Source organism: Ochotona princeps, chromosome 20 (genome assembly GCF_030435755.1).
Source record: "Ochotona princeps isolate mOchPri1 chromosome 20, mOchPri1.hap1, whole genome shotgun sequence".
Classification (NCBI taxonomy): Eukaryota; Metazoa; Chordata; class Mammalia; order Lagomorpha; family Ochotonidae; genus Ochotona; species Ochotona princeps.
This window is the reverse complement of record NC_080851.1, coordinates 8,224,314-8,244,379: the sequence shown is the minus strand read 5'-3', so window position 1 is coordinate 8,244,379 and position 20,066 is coordinate 8,224,314. Positions and strand designations below refer to the sequence as shown.

General features: G+C 39.1%; 1 protein-coding gene across 1 annotated transcript in view; it reads right to left on the bottom strand.

The window, feature by feature from the left end:
* Positions 1 to 900: 900 nt before the first annotated feature.
* PTTG1IP2 (PTTG1IP family member 2) overlaps positions 901 to 20,066 on the bottom strand; it is a 30,688-nt gene continuing 11,522 nt past the window's right edge. The window contains exons 3-8 of the mRNA XM_058678158.1: positions 15,016 to 15,109; positions 13,665 to 13,758; positions 10,366 to 10,424; positions 8,331 to 8,396; positions 3,213 to 3,261; positions 901 to 918 (exon numbers count right to left, since the gene is read on the bottom strand). Coding sequence (XP_058534141.1) covers positions 8,383 to 8,396; positions 10,366 to 10,424; positions 13,665 to 13,758; positions 15,016 to 15,109 — 261 coding nt within the window. The 3' untranslated portion in view covers positions 901 to 918; positions 3,213 to 3,261; positions 8,331 to 8,382. The remainder of the gene's footprint in view (positions 919 to 3,212; positions 3,262 to 8,330; positions 8,397 to 10,365; positions 10,425 to 13,664; positions 13,759 to 15,015; positions 15,110 to 20,066) is intronic.

Here is a 20,066-nt window from a genome sequence, read left to right as displayed (position 1 = left end):
TTACTCCATTTTCAATCTAGCTCCCTGCTAAGTATGGGGAAATTGACAGGAGATGGCCAACTGCTCCCAGGTGAGGAGGCCAGATGAAGCTCCTGGCTCCTAGTTTCAGCCTTTCCCAGCCCTGGCCATTGTAGTCATATGGAGAATGGATTTGAGAATGGAAGCTCGCGCTCTCTCTCTCTCTCTTTCTCTCCATACCTCTCTCTCTCTCCATACCTCTGACTTTCAAATAGCTAAATAAATCTCTTTGAAAAAGTGGTTAAAACAATTAATAATGAATATTTCAGAACATCATTGAATTTAAGAACTCAGTATTGAAACAAGTTGGCACATTCTATTAAAACATTTGCTAATATTCTTCTTAAATTGTAAAGGATCTTTTTTCCTGTTACTTGAGAATTAAAAATATCTATATATTTGAAAATACTGACTCCATTGAAATCTGATCAGCAGATTTTAGTAATATCAGTCATTGCCTTGAATTTACTGCTCTGGAGGGGGTTTTTAATTCTAGAGCATTTTTATGATGACATATGTAAAGAAAAGTAGAAATAAAAGGCTGAAATACTGGTGAGAAACTAACAATGTCAGACATTGTCATAGAGTAGAACCTCCAATTTTCAAGACATATATATGCTTATATGCCAGTGCTTGAACATGGTCCCACTTCATGTTCAAAGGGAAAAATATTAAGATTGCTAAATCAGCGGACAAGAGATTTTTCAGAAGCTTTTTTTAATTTAACCAAAAATCTTCTTTAAAGAGCCTTTTTCCAACCCTTATACTCTCGAATTACTGCAAAAATTATGCAAAAGTAACAAATACTCTACAAAAATGTCCACTTGAATTAAAATTTTTAGCTTGAGAGAAGTTGGAAGTTGAGTCACTCTCAAAGAGGCTGTGAGGATGATTAATAACCTGAGAGAAGCCTGAAAGAAAAAGGACAGAGTCATTACTGGAAACGGAAAACAATGTTAACTCTCAAGTTTCACATTCAGGCTAGAAAGCTTACGTTTAAGGCCATTACATCAACTTTTATAGAAACATTATGTTTTCCAACTCCTGGTTCATCCCCTGGAAGAGCTGTCCATGTGTAATAATGATTATAAACTCAAATTAGTCACACACACAGCAGAGCAAATTGGAAATGAAAAGCTTCTTCAATCACCCAAGCTAACATAAATGATTTATGTCCTTCCTCTGACATGAAAGAGAACGAGATGAAACCACTCAGCACCGAGGTTGGAGAGCTCACTGCACACAAATATCCCAGAAGGGCTCAACGTGGCAGTAAGGGAATCGTCTATTCCAAAAGGTCACCAAGTCTGTCTGAATTGAGACGAATCTTGTCAAAGTCCATTACTGCAAAGCAGCAGCTGTTCCACAGAGTGACACTTTCCAAAGGAAAATAGTTTCTCATATTCCCTAAGGCAACTCCTCAACTTCATCAGGCTCGCTCTTGTTTCCTGACACACTCTTAGTCACAACTGCATTGTCTCTGCTTTTTCATCTAAAATGTCTACTTTCAAATCTTTCTCCACATCTCACAGAGTTCTAATTACACTCTCTCATCAGGTCTAGTGCTGCCCAGGTTCTCTGAAGTAGCCTACCAGCCCCTACTCAGATGATCCCTTTGTGTCTCCACTGCCCGTGTCCTTGTCACCCAAGCTCCATGTCATCATGGAACCTCTGCCCAGCATGCTCCACACTGCCTCTTCTCGTGGCTGACTCCTTGCCCTACTGATTAAGCTCTGCTCTCAGGGAGACCTCTCCCATCTGTCTTCAGTAGATCCCCCAACCTTGTTTCCCACAACTTGAGTCCCTTACTTCCCAGCACTGTCACGATTATTATTTTCCTTTGCCCCTCACTTTTTCATATACACACTGGAATATAAGCTCCCTCAGGGCAGAGAACATTATTCTTGTTCATATTGTGTCCCTAATGCCTGACATGCAGTAAAAATCTAATACATGCTTATTCATCAACTCCATCTAGCTCGATCTGTCCCTTTCTGCCTCCCTTTACTTCTGTTGGATTCAGACCAGCTGAAGGATGATTGCAATTGATCACGACTATACAAGTCCATGTGCGTGCCACTATCTGCCAGGAATGGTGAGACACTACCATGGCCAGTGGCATTTACTAGGTGCGAGGCATTTTCATTTGTGCTGTGCATGTTATCTCATTATATTGCAACATGTGAATGAGTCATTCTGTTACTTATTTTACAGATAAGGAAACTGAGACAGGGAAAGATGAATGTAATATATTGAAGGCAGGCAGTGTTGAGCTGGGTTCCTACACTCTAAGTAGAGCACATTTCTACATTCAGGAGAGAAAATAAAACAGAGAACAGGAGGCCACTGCTTAAGAGACCTAGAGAAGGCAGTTAAGATGATCTTTTAAAAACAGTTAGGGTTTAGAGAGATGAATGTTAGGACTTGATACAAAAGTCCCTTTTCAGAAAGAAAGCAAACCTATAGAGAAAAATACTTAAGTCTGTGTGCCAGAAATAGCCTTCATTCTGCTACAACATGCTGCTTCGTCCCTTCAGTCCGAATAGTGAAGGTCCTTGCTTATCAGAAAAGGTGTCAGTATTCAACCAAAGGGCTAGTGCCGGGGTATTGCGAGTTAAGCCACTGCTTACCATGCCAGTATCCCACATGGATATCAGTTTATAGTCGGACTACTGCACTTCTGGTCCAGGTCTCTGTTAATGGCCTCGGAGAAGCAACCAAAATGGCCCAAGTGTTTGGGGCCCTGACAATCGCAACGGAATCCCGGAGAAGTTCTGGGTCTGTTTGGTTGTCTGGGAGTGAGCTGGTAGATGTAGGTTCTCTCTCTGTCTCCCTTTCTCACTATAGCTTTGACTTTCAAACAGATCTTTTCTTTGAAAAAAAAGTATGTAATCAAGTTGTAAAAAATGTTATATTAATTTTCATAGATCTATCGCCTAAGCCATTACTAGCACTTCATTCATTATCTATTTCTAGTAGCTGTTCTCTCAGCAATTGGAGAGAGCAATCTCTCATATGACAAATTCTAAAAGTTGACCCTTGAAAATATCAGTGGGTGAGACACAGAACACTCCCCAGCAGAGACTGGACTGGCGAGTGATGGCTCAGGCAGTGTCTTCAGCGCAGTGAGAAAATCCTGCCTCTCCAGGAGTGCGGAAGCTCTCCCAGAGACCATGACTGCTTGAGATACTTATGATGGAGCAAAGCACTAGCAGAAACACGAGAGGTTACGCCCCTCAAATTCTGTAAAACAAAGTTATTTAAAAATTATCCTGATAGCTATTTAAGTTGCAATAACATTTTCCAGAAGTGTTATATATAACTTTTTAAGGTTAAAAATAGTTTATTTCTTTGTTAATGAGTACTTATTAATTAATGAGAGCTGCAACACAGTTATTTAAATATAACTATGGAGAATCTCAGCTGAAATTTTATTAATGACTTGACTGTGAAGTCCCCTTGGTGAATTTTTTATTTCAGTGTCTGCTTGTTATGGTCCCGGCCCACAGTTTTCCTTAATCGAACTTCTTGCACTGAAGAAATTTAAAAATTAATTTCCTTTCCCAATGATATTCCCTTTAGAGTATTTATCTAAACACACACACACAGCTTAAGCCTTATATTAGCACAGGGCCGACTGAAGAGCGTGTGCAGATGCTTCTTTGTGTCACTAAAGGCATGTGATTTGTTTGCTTGATTCACTCATTCAGTCTAGAGAGTGACATTTTCTAGATCAAGGCACTGGAAAATGAGACACATACAAAATCATGAGTAATTACTTATCTCTTCCTCTTTTTTCCTCTTGATGATATCCAAAGGGAGGGAAAGGTCAACAGCAGTTCGGGAAGGCCAGTTTCAGTGTGGGAGTCCCAGGTCCTTCGCACTGGGTGCATACGCCTAATGGCTCTTGGTGTGCTTTCCTGCTAGAGCCTGGCCATTGCCCAGATTCTGTCTGGACAGCGTGCTCGAGGAACCACTGTCTTGCAGCTTGTGCGTTTGCATGACCCTTTTCCTGGTATAAAATGTATCCTGCAATTCAAGGCATTTTGGGGGAAATCTACAAGCTAATTTTCAGCTCTCAGAAGATTCATTATGTAGCAAAATACTTAATACCTTGAAACATCCCAACAGTTTAGAAGCACTACTGTGGTTTTTAGCAAAGACTATGCATATCAACAACTCCTGCTTGCGCCATGCGTTCAGCGCTCCTGACTGCTCCTATCCACAGCTCAGCACTGTGTCCCTCACCCTCCTGTGAGTCCCTCCTGCCACTCGCGGGAACCCCAGGGCTATAAGTACACCACAGAGGAAGGCCACCCTAATGAATCACCTCTCTGCACATATCGCAATCACTCTCACTCATTCCATGGCTTTGTGTTCCCTCCTTCATATCGATCTCCGGTCCACCAGCGTCCAGCTCCAGACACAACACTACCTTGCAAGTACAAGTTCAATCTCTAAACTTCTTCCTCCCCACCAAAATGTTTGCCTTTCCTTTCACACTTCCTCTTTATATTAATAGCATCACTATCTTCAAGTCAGCCAGGCTGGAAACTTGAAGCCCTCCCCAGTGGATTGACTATCTGGAATGTCATTCAAGGCTGTCACCTTCCAGTTTACAGTACCTCTACACTTTGGGGAGCTTTCATTTGGGCTCATTTTAATGGCGTCTTTTTAACTGATCTTCCTGCCTGCGTATCTCTTCTCTAATCCATCTATTCCACTTCTCAGTTTCTCCTATTAACTCAATCAAAGCATGTTTCCATACATGCACAAAATAGGAAGATATTTCTTGTTTGTGGATTAGAAAAATTATTAATAAAATGTCCCCATTACCTAAAGCAGTCTACAGATTTAATGCAATACTTATCAAAATACCAATGACATTCTTTCAGAATTCAACCCTCCCAAAAAAGAAAAAAAGAGTCCCCAAATTCATATGAAATCACAAAAGACCCAGAACAGCCAAAGATATGCAAACAGAAAGAAGTCAAACTCAAGTCATCATTATGCCTGATTTCAAAGAATACTGTAATGCTATGATAATGCAAAATCATGGTAGTGGCATAAAATTCAACACATAACAACAGAACAGAATAAAAAGCCCAAAAACGAATTCATAACTGTATAACCAATTGGTTTTTAGTAAAAGTGCTAAGAACATTCACTGGAGAAAGGATAGTATTTTTAATAAATGGTACTGGCAAAACTGGACATTTACAGAAGAGTAAATTTAGATTCCTAAACTCTACTATATATAAAAATCAATTCAACTTTGAACTAAGATCTAGGGCCCGACGTGGTAGCCAGGTGGCTAAAGTCCTTGCCTTGAACGCACCGGGATCCTAAATGGGTGCCAGTTCTAATCCCGGCAGCTCCGCTTTCCATCCAGCTCCCTGCCTGTGGCCTGGGAAAGTAGTTGAGGACAGCCCAAAGCCTTGGGACCCTGCATCCACATGGGAGACCTGGAAGAGGATCTGGGCTCCTGGCTTCAGATTGGCGCAGCACTGGCCATTGCAATCACTTGGGGAGTGAATTGTCGGACAAAAGATATTTCTCTCTGTCTCTCCTTCTCTCTGTATATATCTGACTTTGCAATAAAAATAAACAAATATTTAAAAAAAACATTGAACTAAGATCTAAATGTAAGACCTGAAATTATAAAACAAACAAAAAAGGAGGAATACTTCAGAATACAAATGTATGTAATGATTTTTTCAGATAAGATCCCCAAAGCACAGGAGAAAAAGCAAAACTAGACAAATTGGGGGGCAGTGCTGTGTCACAGCAAGTAAAGCTGCTGCCTGCAGTGCTGGCATCCCATACAGTTGCCAGTTTGAGCACTTGCTGCTCCACTTCCGATCCAGTTCTCTGACTGTGTACACAGACAGGCTGGTATAATGGCTCAATTGGTTAATTGTCTACCTGCAAGCACCAGCATCCCATATGAGTCCCTGTACACGTCCTGGCTGCCCCACTTCCAAATCTGCACTCCACTAATGGCCTAGGAAAGTAGTGGAGGATGGACCAAAGCTTTGGCATCCTGCACCCACATGGGATCCGGCGAAGGCTCTTGGATCCTGGATCCTGGTTTTGGGTTCGTGCAGCTCTGACTGTTGTGGCCATTTGGGGAGTGAGCCAGCAGATAGAAGACTCAGCCCTGGCTACTGTGAGCAATTAATGAGTTAATCAGCAGATAGGAGATTTCTGTATGTCTGTCTTTCAAATTAAAAAATAAATATTTTTAAAATTAATAAGAAGGAGAAGCAAGAATGAGGAGGAAAAGGATGTGAGGCTATCACTAGGATGAAACAAATCACAGAAATTTTTCATAAATACATTAACTGCTTCACATGCAGTACCTTTGACATTTTCTTAAATGGTTATTTTTCTGGAAACCAGATGTTTCATTTTGTGTAATTTCTGGTACTGGCATAGTTTAGAGTGAACAACTGATATTTATTCTGCTTGAATTTAAAATTAACAGAAATGTAAATATGAAAAGTAATTGAGGTGTGGGAGAAATGAATACCATCACAACATATTAAACCAATTCATATATCCTTCACACTTAACTATGGAATTGAGGATAATTAGCCAGACAGACCAACAGCAGTGAATAGATGCACACAAACTTTTTCAGTGTGAATTTAAATTTTATCTATGAAAAATGCTACATCATCTATCACTGGTATGTAAATGAACTTTCAAAATTGAATTTTTCATATTGAACTTTCATATTGAATTTTTGTTGTTACATATTGACCTTGTCTCTTTGTACAGCTTTTGACCAAAAGTGTACTTCGTCTGATACAAGTATACTCACTTTTGTACTGTTTTGGGTCCCTTTTACATGGATTATCTTTTCTTATACCTTCACTTGCAATCTTTGTGTCTTTAAGAAGTGAGTCCCTTGGCAGCAGGCGTATAGTTGGGTCTTTGCTTTTTATCCATTTAGCTGCTATATGTCACTGGATTGAAAAATTCAATCCATATACATTAAGGTGACTAACTGCCACATTATGGTCAACATACGGAGAAAAAGTGGTTGATTTACCAAGAAAAATCATTATAAATATGCTCTCAATCATGGCAGCTTAACATGTACAGCAAATATCAATAATTTGAAGGAAGAAAAAGATAACACACAAAAGTAGGGAACTTTAATAGCCTACTATCAACAATTGATGGATTATCCGCATAGAAAATCAATGAAAAAATTTTTATGTGAACTACACTTTATACCAAATGGGCCTACAGAAATCTTACCCAAAAGCAGTAGAATACATACTACTCTCAAGTGCATGTGAAACATTATCTCACATGTTAGAAAATGAATCAAGTTATACAAATTTAACAAGGTGCAAATCATAGCAACTATCCTCTTTTCTGATATAATGGCATGCCATTAAAAACAACAGCAGGAAATTTGAAAATTAGCAAGCATGTGGGAATTAAACGACAGGATCCTAAACAACCAATAGGTTAAAAGAGAAACCAAAAGAAAGAAAAAATTTCTAAGACAGCATACCAAGATTCATGTGATACAGCAAAATTAGTTTTTAACAGGCACTCTGATATGATGCCAACATCACATATGGAAAAGTAACAATAAACCTCCAACACCATGCGACCCCATGATGCTGCTTCGGAGGCCACTGAAAGGCACAGAATTGGCCTAGAGAAGAGACCCCTGTGCTTTCATGTTAATCACAGCATTATTCACAACAGCCAAGACAAGAATCAGTCTAGGGGCTACCAAAGGATGAATGGACAAATAAAATGTGATATATATGTATTTTTATATATTATACCACCATAAAAAATGACACCCCTCACTCTTAAAATTCTCCCAGTTTGGATGATGTATGGTGACACTGGAGTTACTTGTAAGGTCAGTAAGGGTTGTCTCATCCTGGGAGATCATTCTAGCTTTGGGTGCTTTCTCGTCTTCTGGAAGCCGCCTGCACTCACCATTCCTTCCTGGACTATTAACCTGCAGTGCCTATCTCCGAATCCACATGATTATGGAGCATGACTCTAGATAGTATGACTAGCACAGGTGAATGCAGAAAGTGGCAGTGAAGTACACCTTGCTTTTTAACTTGTCGAAACACACACACACACACAACCAAATTTGTAATCTAAGTGACTGTTGCTAACTGCCCAATATGCCAAAGATGGTGACAGAAGGTCCTAGCATAACAAGATGCATTGGGCAGTTAATAACTCTGATTACTCTCTCAAAAAGCTACTCAATAGGAAGGGGAAAATGAACACAAAAAATCATACATGGTAATTACAAAACTTACCATAGAGGAAACTTCCTCCTCCTCTCTCTGGAAGACTTGTCTTTTTAATTTTCTATTCCTCGAATCCTTTGGAAAAAGAAAATACATTTACCTTCTCAGATTCTTTCAAGAAATGGCAATGTTTTATCAAGATAGTTGATTTGTAAGTAGTGCATTAGCTCCTCTTTTCAGTTTATTAAAAAAATATACTTTTTGAAACCGTAAAGCCTATCACATTTGTATAAAGAATACATATAGTATTCTTTTACTCTAGAAAAGATCAATGAAAATTTACCTAAATTTCGTAAAATGTTAGACATAAAAATTGTCATGAATAAATGATGACTATTCTGATATATTAATATTATTGCTATTTTTAAATTTAGTGCTGTTGTGACTTAGGGTAACATTAAGTGGAATTAAGAGGAAAATGGTCAAGTATTTGATGATAACTGTAACAGTAGTCATCTCCAGTGACAGAAAACTTGACTCGTATTAGCAAAACATCTTCTGAACTCATTTTTCAAGAAAAAAGTGTGGATGAAGGGTTATCGTCCCCTTCCTGGGTGAGCAGCATCGTGGTTAAACAACACCCAATGTGTATAACCTTTTTTAGGCTTTAGATTTTCCTATTCCCCAAGTCAAAAATCTGCCTATTCTATGTTTTGCATGAACATTTGTAAGACTTCTGTCTGCCAAGAGGTTACCAATAATCCCCAGTTTCTAAGTCCAAAGGATACTTGTAAATTTCCCTCCTGACTCAGACCCTCCTCTCCTGAGCCCTGTGTCATCACTGTCTCACTTTCCCATTCGCCTCTCAATTTCTTTTGCATGATTCAGTTTCCCTAACTCAATCCTTTAATGGAGGTGTCCCCGACTGGGCACTCTCATGGATGGAAAATAATCTTGCCTTGTGAATTTTGTTACATTTTACTTCCTATGGTGAATCTGACATAATGAGTTATTCTCAACCTGTGAATATATAACTGCTTCTACCTAAAATAAATACTCAACCTTGTGTTCTTTTCAAAAAATTTCTCCTAGAACACCAAGCAGTGGAATTTAAAACAGAAGGAGAAAAATTGAAATGCAGCATCACTCTGAGTAGTCCTCTGGTCTGATTTCAAACTTGGGAAGCAGCAGCAATCACCCTGCACTTCAGCTCCCTCTGAAATAGCTTGGTGAAACACCTCATGATCCCATTACCAGGGAAGCAGTATCTACAAAACAAGAACTACAGAGTTGGCAATGAGTCTGCCCTGTATGTGCTTAACATTTCCCACTTGCCCCTGGGACTTAGGCTGCTCCTTTTTCAGATATTAGTGCCTGAAGGTTTGACTTTCAGGCTTTGTCACATCCTCTTGCTCTGTCGCCACAGGCCTAAGCACTAGATAATCTGTCCCCAAATCCTCAAAGTTATTTTTAACAATAATTATAAAGAATCTTCTAGTACCCCTTCCCCAGCCATATTATTCTAATCTATCATTTTAGAGCCCCAATTATTCATTAAGCAAGGGGCCATGGTGTGACTCTCACTTGGGTTCCAGGATTCAATCCTGGGCAGAACAGTGGGGAAGAAAAAAAACTCCTAGAAATTATGGATGAGGAGCTAAAGGAAATCAAGATATGAGCATTGGTAAGTGGAACCCTTGTAAAATAAGGAACATTTCAAAAGTCAAGGTAACAAGACTGGAGATAGAGGTCACCCAAGTAACGAGGAAATTAATTTGGGAAAAGCCTGCAAGGGTTTCTTAAAGCAATGGCCACTTTTTGTTGAGTTCAGTTTATGGAATGGGAATGGGGAGAACAGGGTAAGCTGTTAAATCCCTAACTGGGTTGAAAATTTTTAACTCTTCTCTACCAGAAGTGTGATTTATCATTCCTAGTACAGCTATTGAGGCTACAAAAGTGTATCTTAGAAACAAAAATGAAGTCTGTTGTTGTGTTTCCCACCTGATCTTCAGTTGTGATGCTTGCAATAAGTAAGGGAAAGATTTCCATCTGTTAATCGCTGAAAAAACATGAGACAACTTATCAAATAAATGAAAACACTTGCCAGCATCCCAGTTGTGAACATGAATTGGTTCATTTCTTCCATATAAATAGGCTTGACGTCTGTTCAAAATGATGATGAATATAGAATTAGGTGTATTTTCAGAATAGTTAAGATTATACTTAGAATTATTTTTATTTCACTAAACAGAACATATTAGTGCATTATTTTACTATTCTTCACTTAAGTTTTCATTTTATCTACTCACTAGAATTAAAGCTTTTGATTAAGAAAAATGCAACCGAGGCATTTGTGATGTATCATATAAAGCTACTGTCTGCAGTGCCACACGGATGCCAGTCAGTTCTGGTTACTTCACTCCCAATCCAGCTCCTTGCAAATGGTTTGGGAAAAGCAACATATGACCCAAGCGCCGACATGGGAGACCTAAGGAAGCTCCTGCAGCTTTGGCCTGGCCAAGCCCTGATCCCTGCAGCCATCTGGAGAGAGAAACAGTAGATGGGAGAGCTCCTTCTCTCTGTAACTCTGACTTTTACATTAACAAATAAAATCTCTTAAAAAAAAGAAACAACTACAGTAAATTGCATATCATTTAAACTATTAATAAGTTATCAATAGATTTAATAACTGCTGCTTGACTTGACTGTGTCTAGTTAGTAGGACGGTAAGCTTCATGAAGGCAAGGATTTGATCTTTCTTGTTTACCTTGATATACTTAGAGCATAACAAACAATAAACACTTGCCAAAAGAATAGCGGAGAGGGAAGGAGTTGGTGAAGACAACAGGACACTAAACATTTCTAACATTTACCACTTTAAAATGTATTTTACTTTTTATAGTCATATCCACAGGATAACTAGAATATTGGGCCAAAAGTAACAGTCAGCAATAAGATGCTTCACTGGCCGTATGATATCTTTAAAAAGAAATCCTGATGTTTCTATAACCCAACATGGATTGTTAGATTGTGAATACAGTAAGTCCCTAGGACAAATTCCTCTGCCAGAATATGGCACTCACTGAATTAACAAGCTCAAGAAGATCTCAAGAAGTATTATTTCAAAAAGAGATGATGGTTGAAAAGCTCAGTTAAAACATAACTGATTTGGGCCTGGTGCGGTGGCCTAGTGGCTAAAGTCTTGAATGTGCCGGGATCCCATATGGGTGCCGGTTCTAGTCCTGTCGGCTCCACTTCCCATCCAATTCCCTGCTTGTGCAGTCAAGGATGGCCCAAAGTTGGTACCTGGGGAGTGAATCATCGGGCGGAAGATTTTCCTCTCTGTCTCTCCTCCTCTCTGTGTATCTGACTTTCCAGGAAAAATAAAAAATCTTCAAAAAAAAAAATATAACTGATTAGAATTATATTTGTACACAGCGTTCAAAGATTCTTTTTAAAATTACAGATAAAATAGGGCCCAGTGTGGTAGCTTAACAGCTAAAGTCCTTTTCCTTGCATGCACCAAGATCCCATATGGGTGACCGTTCTAATCCCGGTGGCCCCGCTTCCCATCCAGCTGCCTGTTGCCTGGAAAAGCCGTCAAAGAAGGCCCAAAGCCTTGGGACCCTGCACCCAGGTGGGAGCCCAGAAGAGGTTTCGAGCTCCTGGCTCCTGACTTCAGATCAGCTCAGCTCTGGCTCAGCTCTGGCCATTGCAGCCACTTGGACAGTGAACCAGCTGACTGAAGATCTGTCTGTCCTTCTCTCTGTAAATCTCACTTTCCAACAAAAGTAAATGAATCTTTAAAAAAATAAAAAGATGAGTGAACAGTGATGAGAGTAAATATGCCTGTGTATTTATTAGCAAAAATAATGGGGATAATTAAATCTTTAGTGCAAAGTCTAGATAGCAAAATGATAAATGTAAAATGAGTTGCCATACAGCATGGTTTTTGGTAATGGAGGTTAACGAAAGAATCCAAGTGATCTTGACACTGAATTCTCTTCCAAGAAACACAGTTAGGGATGTGGACTTAAACCTTCCACTTCCATCCTGGTTCTTAGGTGAGCAGTAGTCACAGTCATGACACGCTTTAGTCTCTTCAGCAGTTGAACAATTTTATTTTATTTTTTTAAGAGATTTATTTATTTTTATTGGAAAGTCAGATATACAGAGAGTAGGAGAGGAGGATAGGAAGAACTTCCATCCAATGATTCACTCCCCAAGTGACCACAACAGCCGGTGCTGTGCTGATCCGAAGCCAGGAACCTGGAACCTCCTCCGGGTCTCCCACACGGGTGCAGGGTCCCAAAGCTTTGGGCTGTCCTCAACTGCTTTCCCAGGTCACAAGCAGGGAGCTGGATGGGAAGTGGAGCTGCTGGAATTAGAACCGGCTCCCATATGGGATCCCGGGGCATTCAAGGCGAGGACTTTAGCCACTAGGCCACGTCGCCAGGCCTCAGTTGAACAATTTTAGACCCATACTACAGAATTAGCATTTTAGAACGTAATTATAGTCATGGCACTGAATATAAATGTTACCCACTTGGTAAGGTCAAATTAATGAGAAAGATTACGGAGTTTATGAAACAGAGGGAAGAGAGAGCAGATGGAAGGGAAGAGAAGGATTTGAATTTTCTGTTTTTAAAATAACAGAAAAAATGCACAGCAGAAGAAAAATGTCCAGCTTTCATGACGGGCAGTCAGTAAAAAATGTCTAATGCTAATTAATCTTCAAGAGAAGAGCTGAGGTTAATTTAAAAGTTCATGAAACCATGGAATTAAAGTTTGTGGCAAAAAAGTTTTGAAATCCACATATAGCTTTTCCATAATACATCTTTTCCATAAAATTATTATAGATTCTTCATGTATGTAGCTTTTAAAATCTTTGTGCCAAAATAAGCTTATCTTTTGATTCTTAAAATTGTAATAATTATAACATTATCTGTATTGTATCAACACTAATATATATTCATATCAATATATTATACCACAATTTTATTATTAATGGAAATTGATTATATACAACTAAGTAATAACACTGTTATCTCAACTTTCAAAAAACTTTTAAAAACTTCTTTCTCAAGCATTTTCTTTGTACCTTCATACAGCCATCTGGTTTAATTACAATGGAGGTAGCCAAAAGAGTGACAAACAAAATCAGACCGACAAGATTACTTCTGGGAGGCAAGTAGCAGAGGTTGGGGGCGGGGGGAGGGTAGGGAGAGGAATGTTAAACCTTTCCATTTTTTATAATTGTCTGTGCCTTTTTGACTTTTTCTCCTTAACATGTAAGTATCTTTTATTACATAAAGAGGCAAGCATTTTCTACTAACTAGCTTAGCACTCTTGCTACTGACATTATTGCCAAGTACATTCTTATTAAGAATAAGATGAACTTACTGTTGCATATAAAGGTGATAGGCACAGCAGTACCACAGGAGCATTACAACTAATACTGCAATAAGGGCAAGCATCAGGATTCCAAACACATCAACTGAAACGGGAAAGGAAATATGCAGATCATTAATGCTGTCTTATAGTTTTAATTTTTCTAGTATCATGCAGTTTGATTTTTAAATGCACACTCACACATCATTACTAAGAATGATACAATAGCATCCATCATTTATTCCAGCAGAATCATCATTAAATAACTACCACCAGCATCTGGGTTCACTCTCACTATCACTGGTAATCCGGGTTACTGGAAGCAAGTACTATTGAGTCCTTTGTCTCCAAGGGGCACACTCTTGGATCACTGGCTTATTTTTTCCCCCAAGTCCCTAAATGCATACTTTTCTCAAAAATAAAACCCCAGATCCCTTAAGTTGCCATTTCTTCGAGGACACATATAGGTACCAGGAAATGGTTTGATGTTGTATTTCAGAAGTTGATTATCAAACAGAGAACCCAGAGCTTGCTGGGAAGGCAGATTTCTGAGACATTCTCCCTCAGAATATCCTGGAATATTATCAAATGAAACCAAAAGGGAAAAACACGAGCTAAGGGCACAGTTTCTTCCCTGCTTTCTAAACTGCAAAAACAGACAACTTAAATAACTGACACTAAATGAAGCAAACAGGAATTTGAAGGCAAATCGTATCTTTTCACTTCAAGGAAGAAATAAAAATCAACTAATGGTTCTAGATTGGGTTTTCTCATACAGGTCAAGTTCAGCTGGAAAGCCTTTTGCTTCCACTTTTTGGGAAATCTCCTTAAAATATGAGTACATTTACCCACCTTGGTAAGTAAAGCAGAGCATGCCAAAAGTCTATTACAAATACAGTTAACTCAAAGATAAGTTAATGTTTTGTCCTGTCCTCGGTACGTGTCATTTGGAATGCCAGTTCTCAGGCTGGTAGATGTTAGCTGAGGAGATGCATGTTGAGTAGAGCTACTGAATTCAGTATGTCCCCAGCCAGGACTAGTGCAGAAGAACCTCTAGGACTTCTAAAGCCACGGAAGAACATACACATGTATAACCTGAGTTATGGAGAGTCTAACCAAGAGAATGTTATAGATGAAATTAAAGGTATTTTAACAAGTAGAATGGCAAAGCATGTGCTACTCAGAAAGAATGCGGATTTGATGTGAACCAGTTCTGCCTGCAAGCACGCAGATAATCCTGAACTTGCTACAGTTGTGTAGAGTAAATATAATACTTTCCAATCCTTCAAATAGCTCAAATAATTATTTTCTAGTCCTAGTCAACTGAAATAAAGCACAACAAAATTCAAATTAAAAAACTCACTTTTACAGTTTGTCCAATAGGCAGCACTGATTCGACAATGAAGATGTGGAAAACAATATTTTTTGCAGATCCTGTCTTCATTGCACCAAACACACTATATTTGAAAATAAAAAAATAAAAGTAGTGTTCAAGCATAACAATAAAACCTCAGTACATTTTCAGTGCTTCTGTAACTATTTGTAAGCAAAAGCGGTTATCAACATCACCATTTTTTATTGTTATCTGAAGTAGATAACATTGGTGGCCAGCCCAACCCTTAACCAGGCCCATGTGCCCAACCCTGACACACAGTGGTTGTTGGCCACCAATGGCTCATTCCCCTCTTCTTGAATGACTGTTGTCAGGGCCACCTTCCCGTTCTGCTACTACCCATTAGGTCAGTGACTGGTACAGATTTCCAAAACAGATGCACCTTTGACTCAAGGGCTACCCCTGGTTCAGGCCATGGGTAGCTTGAGCCAAGACCTAACCTTTTTTTTTTTTTTTTTTTTTGGCTCTTGTCCTTTATTTTCCCTGGATCCCTCGTTCCTTTGTGAGATATTGAAGAACAGCCACTCAAAAAACACATGCATCTGAACCCCTTTCTCAGTCTCTGCATTTAGCAAACAAAACTCAAAACCTTTCAGCTCCCTACACTACCAGTAGTCCATATGGGCGCTGTTGCTAAATTCTGTTACCTTCACTATATAGGCAAGGACAGTGAAGCATAGGACAGTTCAATGGTTTATATGATATGGTCACATATCTACGCAATAGGGAGCCTGTGTTCTAACCAAAGCAGCCTGGTTCTGTGTTGGTCATAAATCCCATAAGGTAGATCTCAGATACCCGCCAATCACTTCTTGAGATGTATCCTGAAAAAAAGCAGCGGTAGTGACCACCCCTTTGACCTTACCTAAGAACAGCTTTTTGTTTTCACATTAGCCAAGGTCAAAGGCCACCAGAAGCTGAATGGTTTATTTGCTGCCTGACTGCTGCTGGAGAACTGGAATTACAAAGGTAAGGCTGAGATCCAAGGACTACAACCCAGAGACGTCTGTCCTTGGTTATTCATTCTCAGAGTTGCTGTGAATTAGGTTCACAGCAGCTGGAAGGATTTTAAGGGAGATAAATTGCCAGAATCCAGCAGAGACAGGTTGCTGTTTGCTCAGTTGCTAAGCTGGCTCCCAGGCCCCAGCGACCACGTCCAAACAGATCATCTCCTAAAGCCATGCAGTCCCCAGAAGGTATTCTCTCCTATGCCTCTTCTTGCTACAGGCTGAGAGAGCCATGGAAAAGGGAGGTATTCCGTTGGCCCAGCCCGAGACAGCCAGATCGGCAACCAACAGCTCATTGCTTAGTCAGGGAAACTCAACATAATATATTATAGACACATAATACATTACAGCACTGTGGGCTACCCTATTCTTTCCTAAATGGGAATGTTAGATGCTGTTATACCGCTTTCTCTCTTCTGTTGAATAATGGGTCTTTGGGGATTGCTTTAATTGACTATACAGCTGACCTGAAGGAGTGTGAGGAGCTACATTCAAACACACACACACACACACACACGCACACGCACTAATGCTCATTTGTGTGAGACTTTAGACTTAGAGCCCAGGGCAAGAGCTGACACTGACATTACATCAGTACAATTTCAGCTAAGGGCTACTTGCATTATTTTGGCAGAAGCTTTTTTAAAATGTTGGGATGAGGAAACAGAATACACATGCCAATGGTAAAGTGAAGTACACCGACAGAGGTAATTTTAGAATGTCTACCTGTGTGTCTTACATCATCATTTTCTTCTTTTGTGGATCCATTCCACCAACTCTGTGCAGCTTTGCAGACATCAGTCAGCTTCCCCACACCCCTCTCCTGCTGCTGGAGTGCTCATTTGATTCAGGCATTGGCAGCTGGGTAGCCTATCTTCCTGGCCCAGTAACAAGTACTGAATTAGAGCCCAGTAGGGCCAATCTGAATCTTTTTTGGAGTGGTGCGCTCAATCTCTTGGCAGTCAGCTCTTTCCACAGTGTGTGGAGAATGCTCACTTACTTGAGGAGAAAATGAGGTCAGTACACAGAGAAAGGCAGAGTTAGGAGATGAAAGAGAGAAATGAGAACATGACATCCTGGGAGAGTCTGCTGCGCATGGAGCCAAGACCACCCTGACTTCCTCATTTTTTCAGCTAATGAATTTCTCTCTCTTTTTTTTTATTGCATTAGAGTTGGATTTCTATTCTTTAACCACAAGATGTGACTAATATCTTAAATAGGTCTAAAAAGTCTTCAAAGACCAGAACTTCACATTGCCCAAAAGAACAGTATAATATATTCAGCATCCCCAAGTTGGTAATACATGATCTAAGACAAATTACATGGAGTTTTTTTTTTCTTATAGCAAAGAAAGATGACATATAAAAATATAAAGTCTTACTAACTTCAGCCTCAGGAGTGTGACAACTGAGAAGCCAACTACAGGCTTCAAGGGGATGGTCACCTTTGCTCTGTGGGAAAGCCTGAGTATACATTTTTAGGATAAAACTCAGTTTTAGTAAGCTTATATCAACATCACGTTACTACTTTAATAAGAAAATGCCATGAAAATGGGGAAATGCAGAGTACAGGTACATGATAATATTTCATGGTTTGCTAGCATTCTATAGAATGATTTAATCTTGTGTTGGCATAAAAGTAGAAAATGAATGCTGCTGTGCAAAGGGGCTTTTGGAAAGTAGCGAGAAATGAGAACAGAGGAGCATTTATTTCATTTATTTCATTATGTCCATTTATTTTATGGACACAGACTAGATGAAGCAGCTCATGCAGACGTTTAAAGCACTGCTTGTGCTTTCTGGAGGCTGAGAATTTAGTAGACACATATAGAAACAACAATGTAGATCTTCAAATGGAAGATGATCATAACATGAAAATTAGTGGGAGAGATACAAAATGTAATAGCAGCCAAAAAATATCAAATCTAGTGGGAATAAATCTGTAAGAGTTCTTTCATGAAATGACAGGTTTTGGTTATCTTAAGAAATGTGCAACATCTATGCAGAAAAAAAGGGAAGTCCCTAGACAGAGCATCTAAGGCAGAGTGAGAGGGAACACATTCACATGGCAAAAATGGAAACATGTCATGGTGGAGCTCTGTAGAATAGTCTGGAAGGTAAACTTCTCTTGGATTACAATGGGCTTTGGAATTGCAGCCCAAGTAAGGAGTTTATATTTTGTGTTTTGTCTTGACAACTTGGAGTCAAAAAATTAATCGATAACATGATAAAAGTGCTAGTTTAAAATAATGAAAAAGGCATCAGGAGAGACTTGAGGAAAAGACTAGAAAAGTAAGCAGAGGAAAGTATATAAAGTTAATTGTTTCAGTTGAAACAATGGACACCAGATGGGGAGAAGGGAAGAGAAAGGAATCAAAAATTTTTAGATTTGTGGGTCTGAGAAAATGGGACAGAATAAATAAAGAAGTAAAGAAAAAGAACTTTTTCAGGAAAAGCAAAATAATAAGTCTAGCTTTTTTTTTTAGCTTGATATGCATAATGGGATTGGCACTGTAGTATAGCATGTAAAGCTACCACCTGCAGTTCCAGTATCCCATATGGACACTGATTCAAGTCCTGGCTGCTCCATTTCTGATCTAGCTGCCTTCTAACACACTTGAACTGTAGATGAGATAACACCTGGTTGAGGTCACTGTATTAAAAATATTTTTGAGTGCCATTTACAAGCCCAGCTGTTTCATTTCCAACTTAGCTCCCTGCTAATATGCCTGGGAAAGCAGCCAAGGATGGCTTAAGTGCTTGATCCATGAGAGAGACCAGGAATATTTAAAAAGTTAGCAAAGAAAACAGAAATGATAAGGGAAGAAGGAAGGTAGAATATAAAGTCAAGATCACCAAGGAAGGAGTAAATTTCCAGAAGCGCTGAGTGGTTAATTGCAAAAGTCATTACATTAATTATGGAGAGTCTTTCCTACCTCCAAATCAGTTTGCTAAGAATTAAACAGCACTCTGAGACAAGAAAGCAACATAATTCTTGAATAAACCTGCAAATAAAAATAAGGTTTTTGGGTTTTTTCCACCCCACATTATGTGAACTCAAAATGAAAGAAGTCAAGGAAAAAAAACAGAGAGAGAGAGAGAGAGAGAGAATACTGAGTTTGAGTTTGTGACTGTGCAGGTATTTCTGAATATGATGCATGATGGGATATCCTTGCAATGAAAATAGACTTCTGAAAAAAGAGAATATAAGTGAAAAGACAGTATGCGGGTTCAGAAGAAAAGAGAGGGAACTAGAACTTGACTGTTGGTCTTACACTTCTCAAAGAAAATTTGATTCTTCAAGTCATGCCAATATGCAGGTCAGATGTTGGGAAAGGCTGCTATGAAAAATGACCCATGATAAGCATTCTCCATATTTTTAAAAAAAGAAAAACATGAAAGCATAATGAGACAGAAATAGGAGAATGTATCTAATAAATATATCAAAATCTTGGCTTTGCAATAAAAAAACCCCTACAATACAAGAAAATTTCAAAAAGCTCATGAAAAGAGAAACTCTCAAAACTCAATAGTATAAAAGCAAATAATACAACTAAAAAATTTGCACAGTATATTTAAACGTTTTTCAAAGGGCTACTTACAAATGGATGCTACATACATGAAGAAATGCTCCCCCCCCCCCTCACTACCAGGGAAATGCAACACAAAAATTACAAGGTGATACCATCATACCAGTTAGAGTAAATACTACCAAAGGACAACACAGTGAGTCTGAGGAGGATGTGGACAAAAGGGAACATGTGCAGACTGCTGAAACAGAAGTGCAGTCACTGTGGAAAATATTACGGAAGTTCCTCAAGAAGCCAAAAACAGAGCTACCATGTGATCCAACCATCCCACCAGTGGGTAGACACCAAGAGAAATGACATCAGTCTACTCAAGAACATGTTGTCTGCAACCTTACCCACAATAACTAAGAAATGAAAAAACTCAAATGTCCATGAACCAATGGATGGATAAAGACAATGGAAGACTTATCAGCCATAAAAAGCAA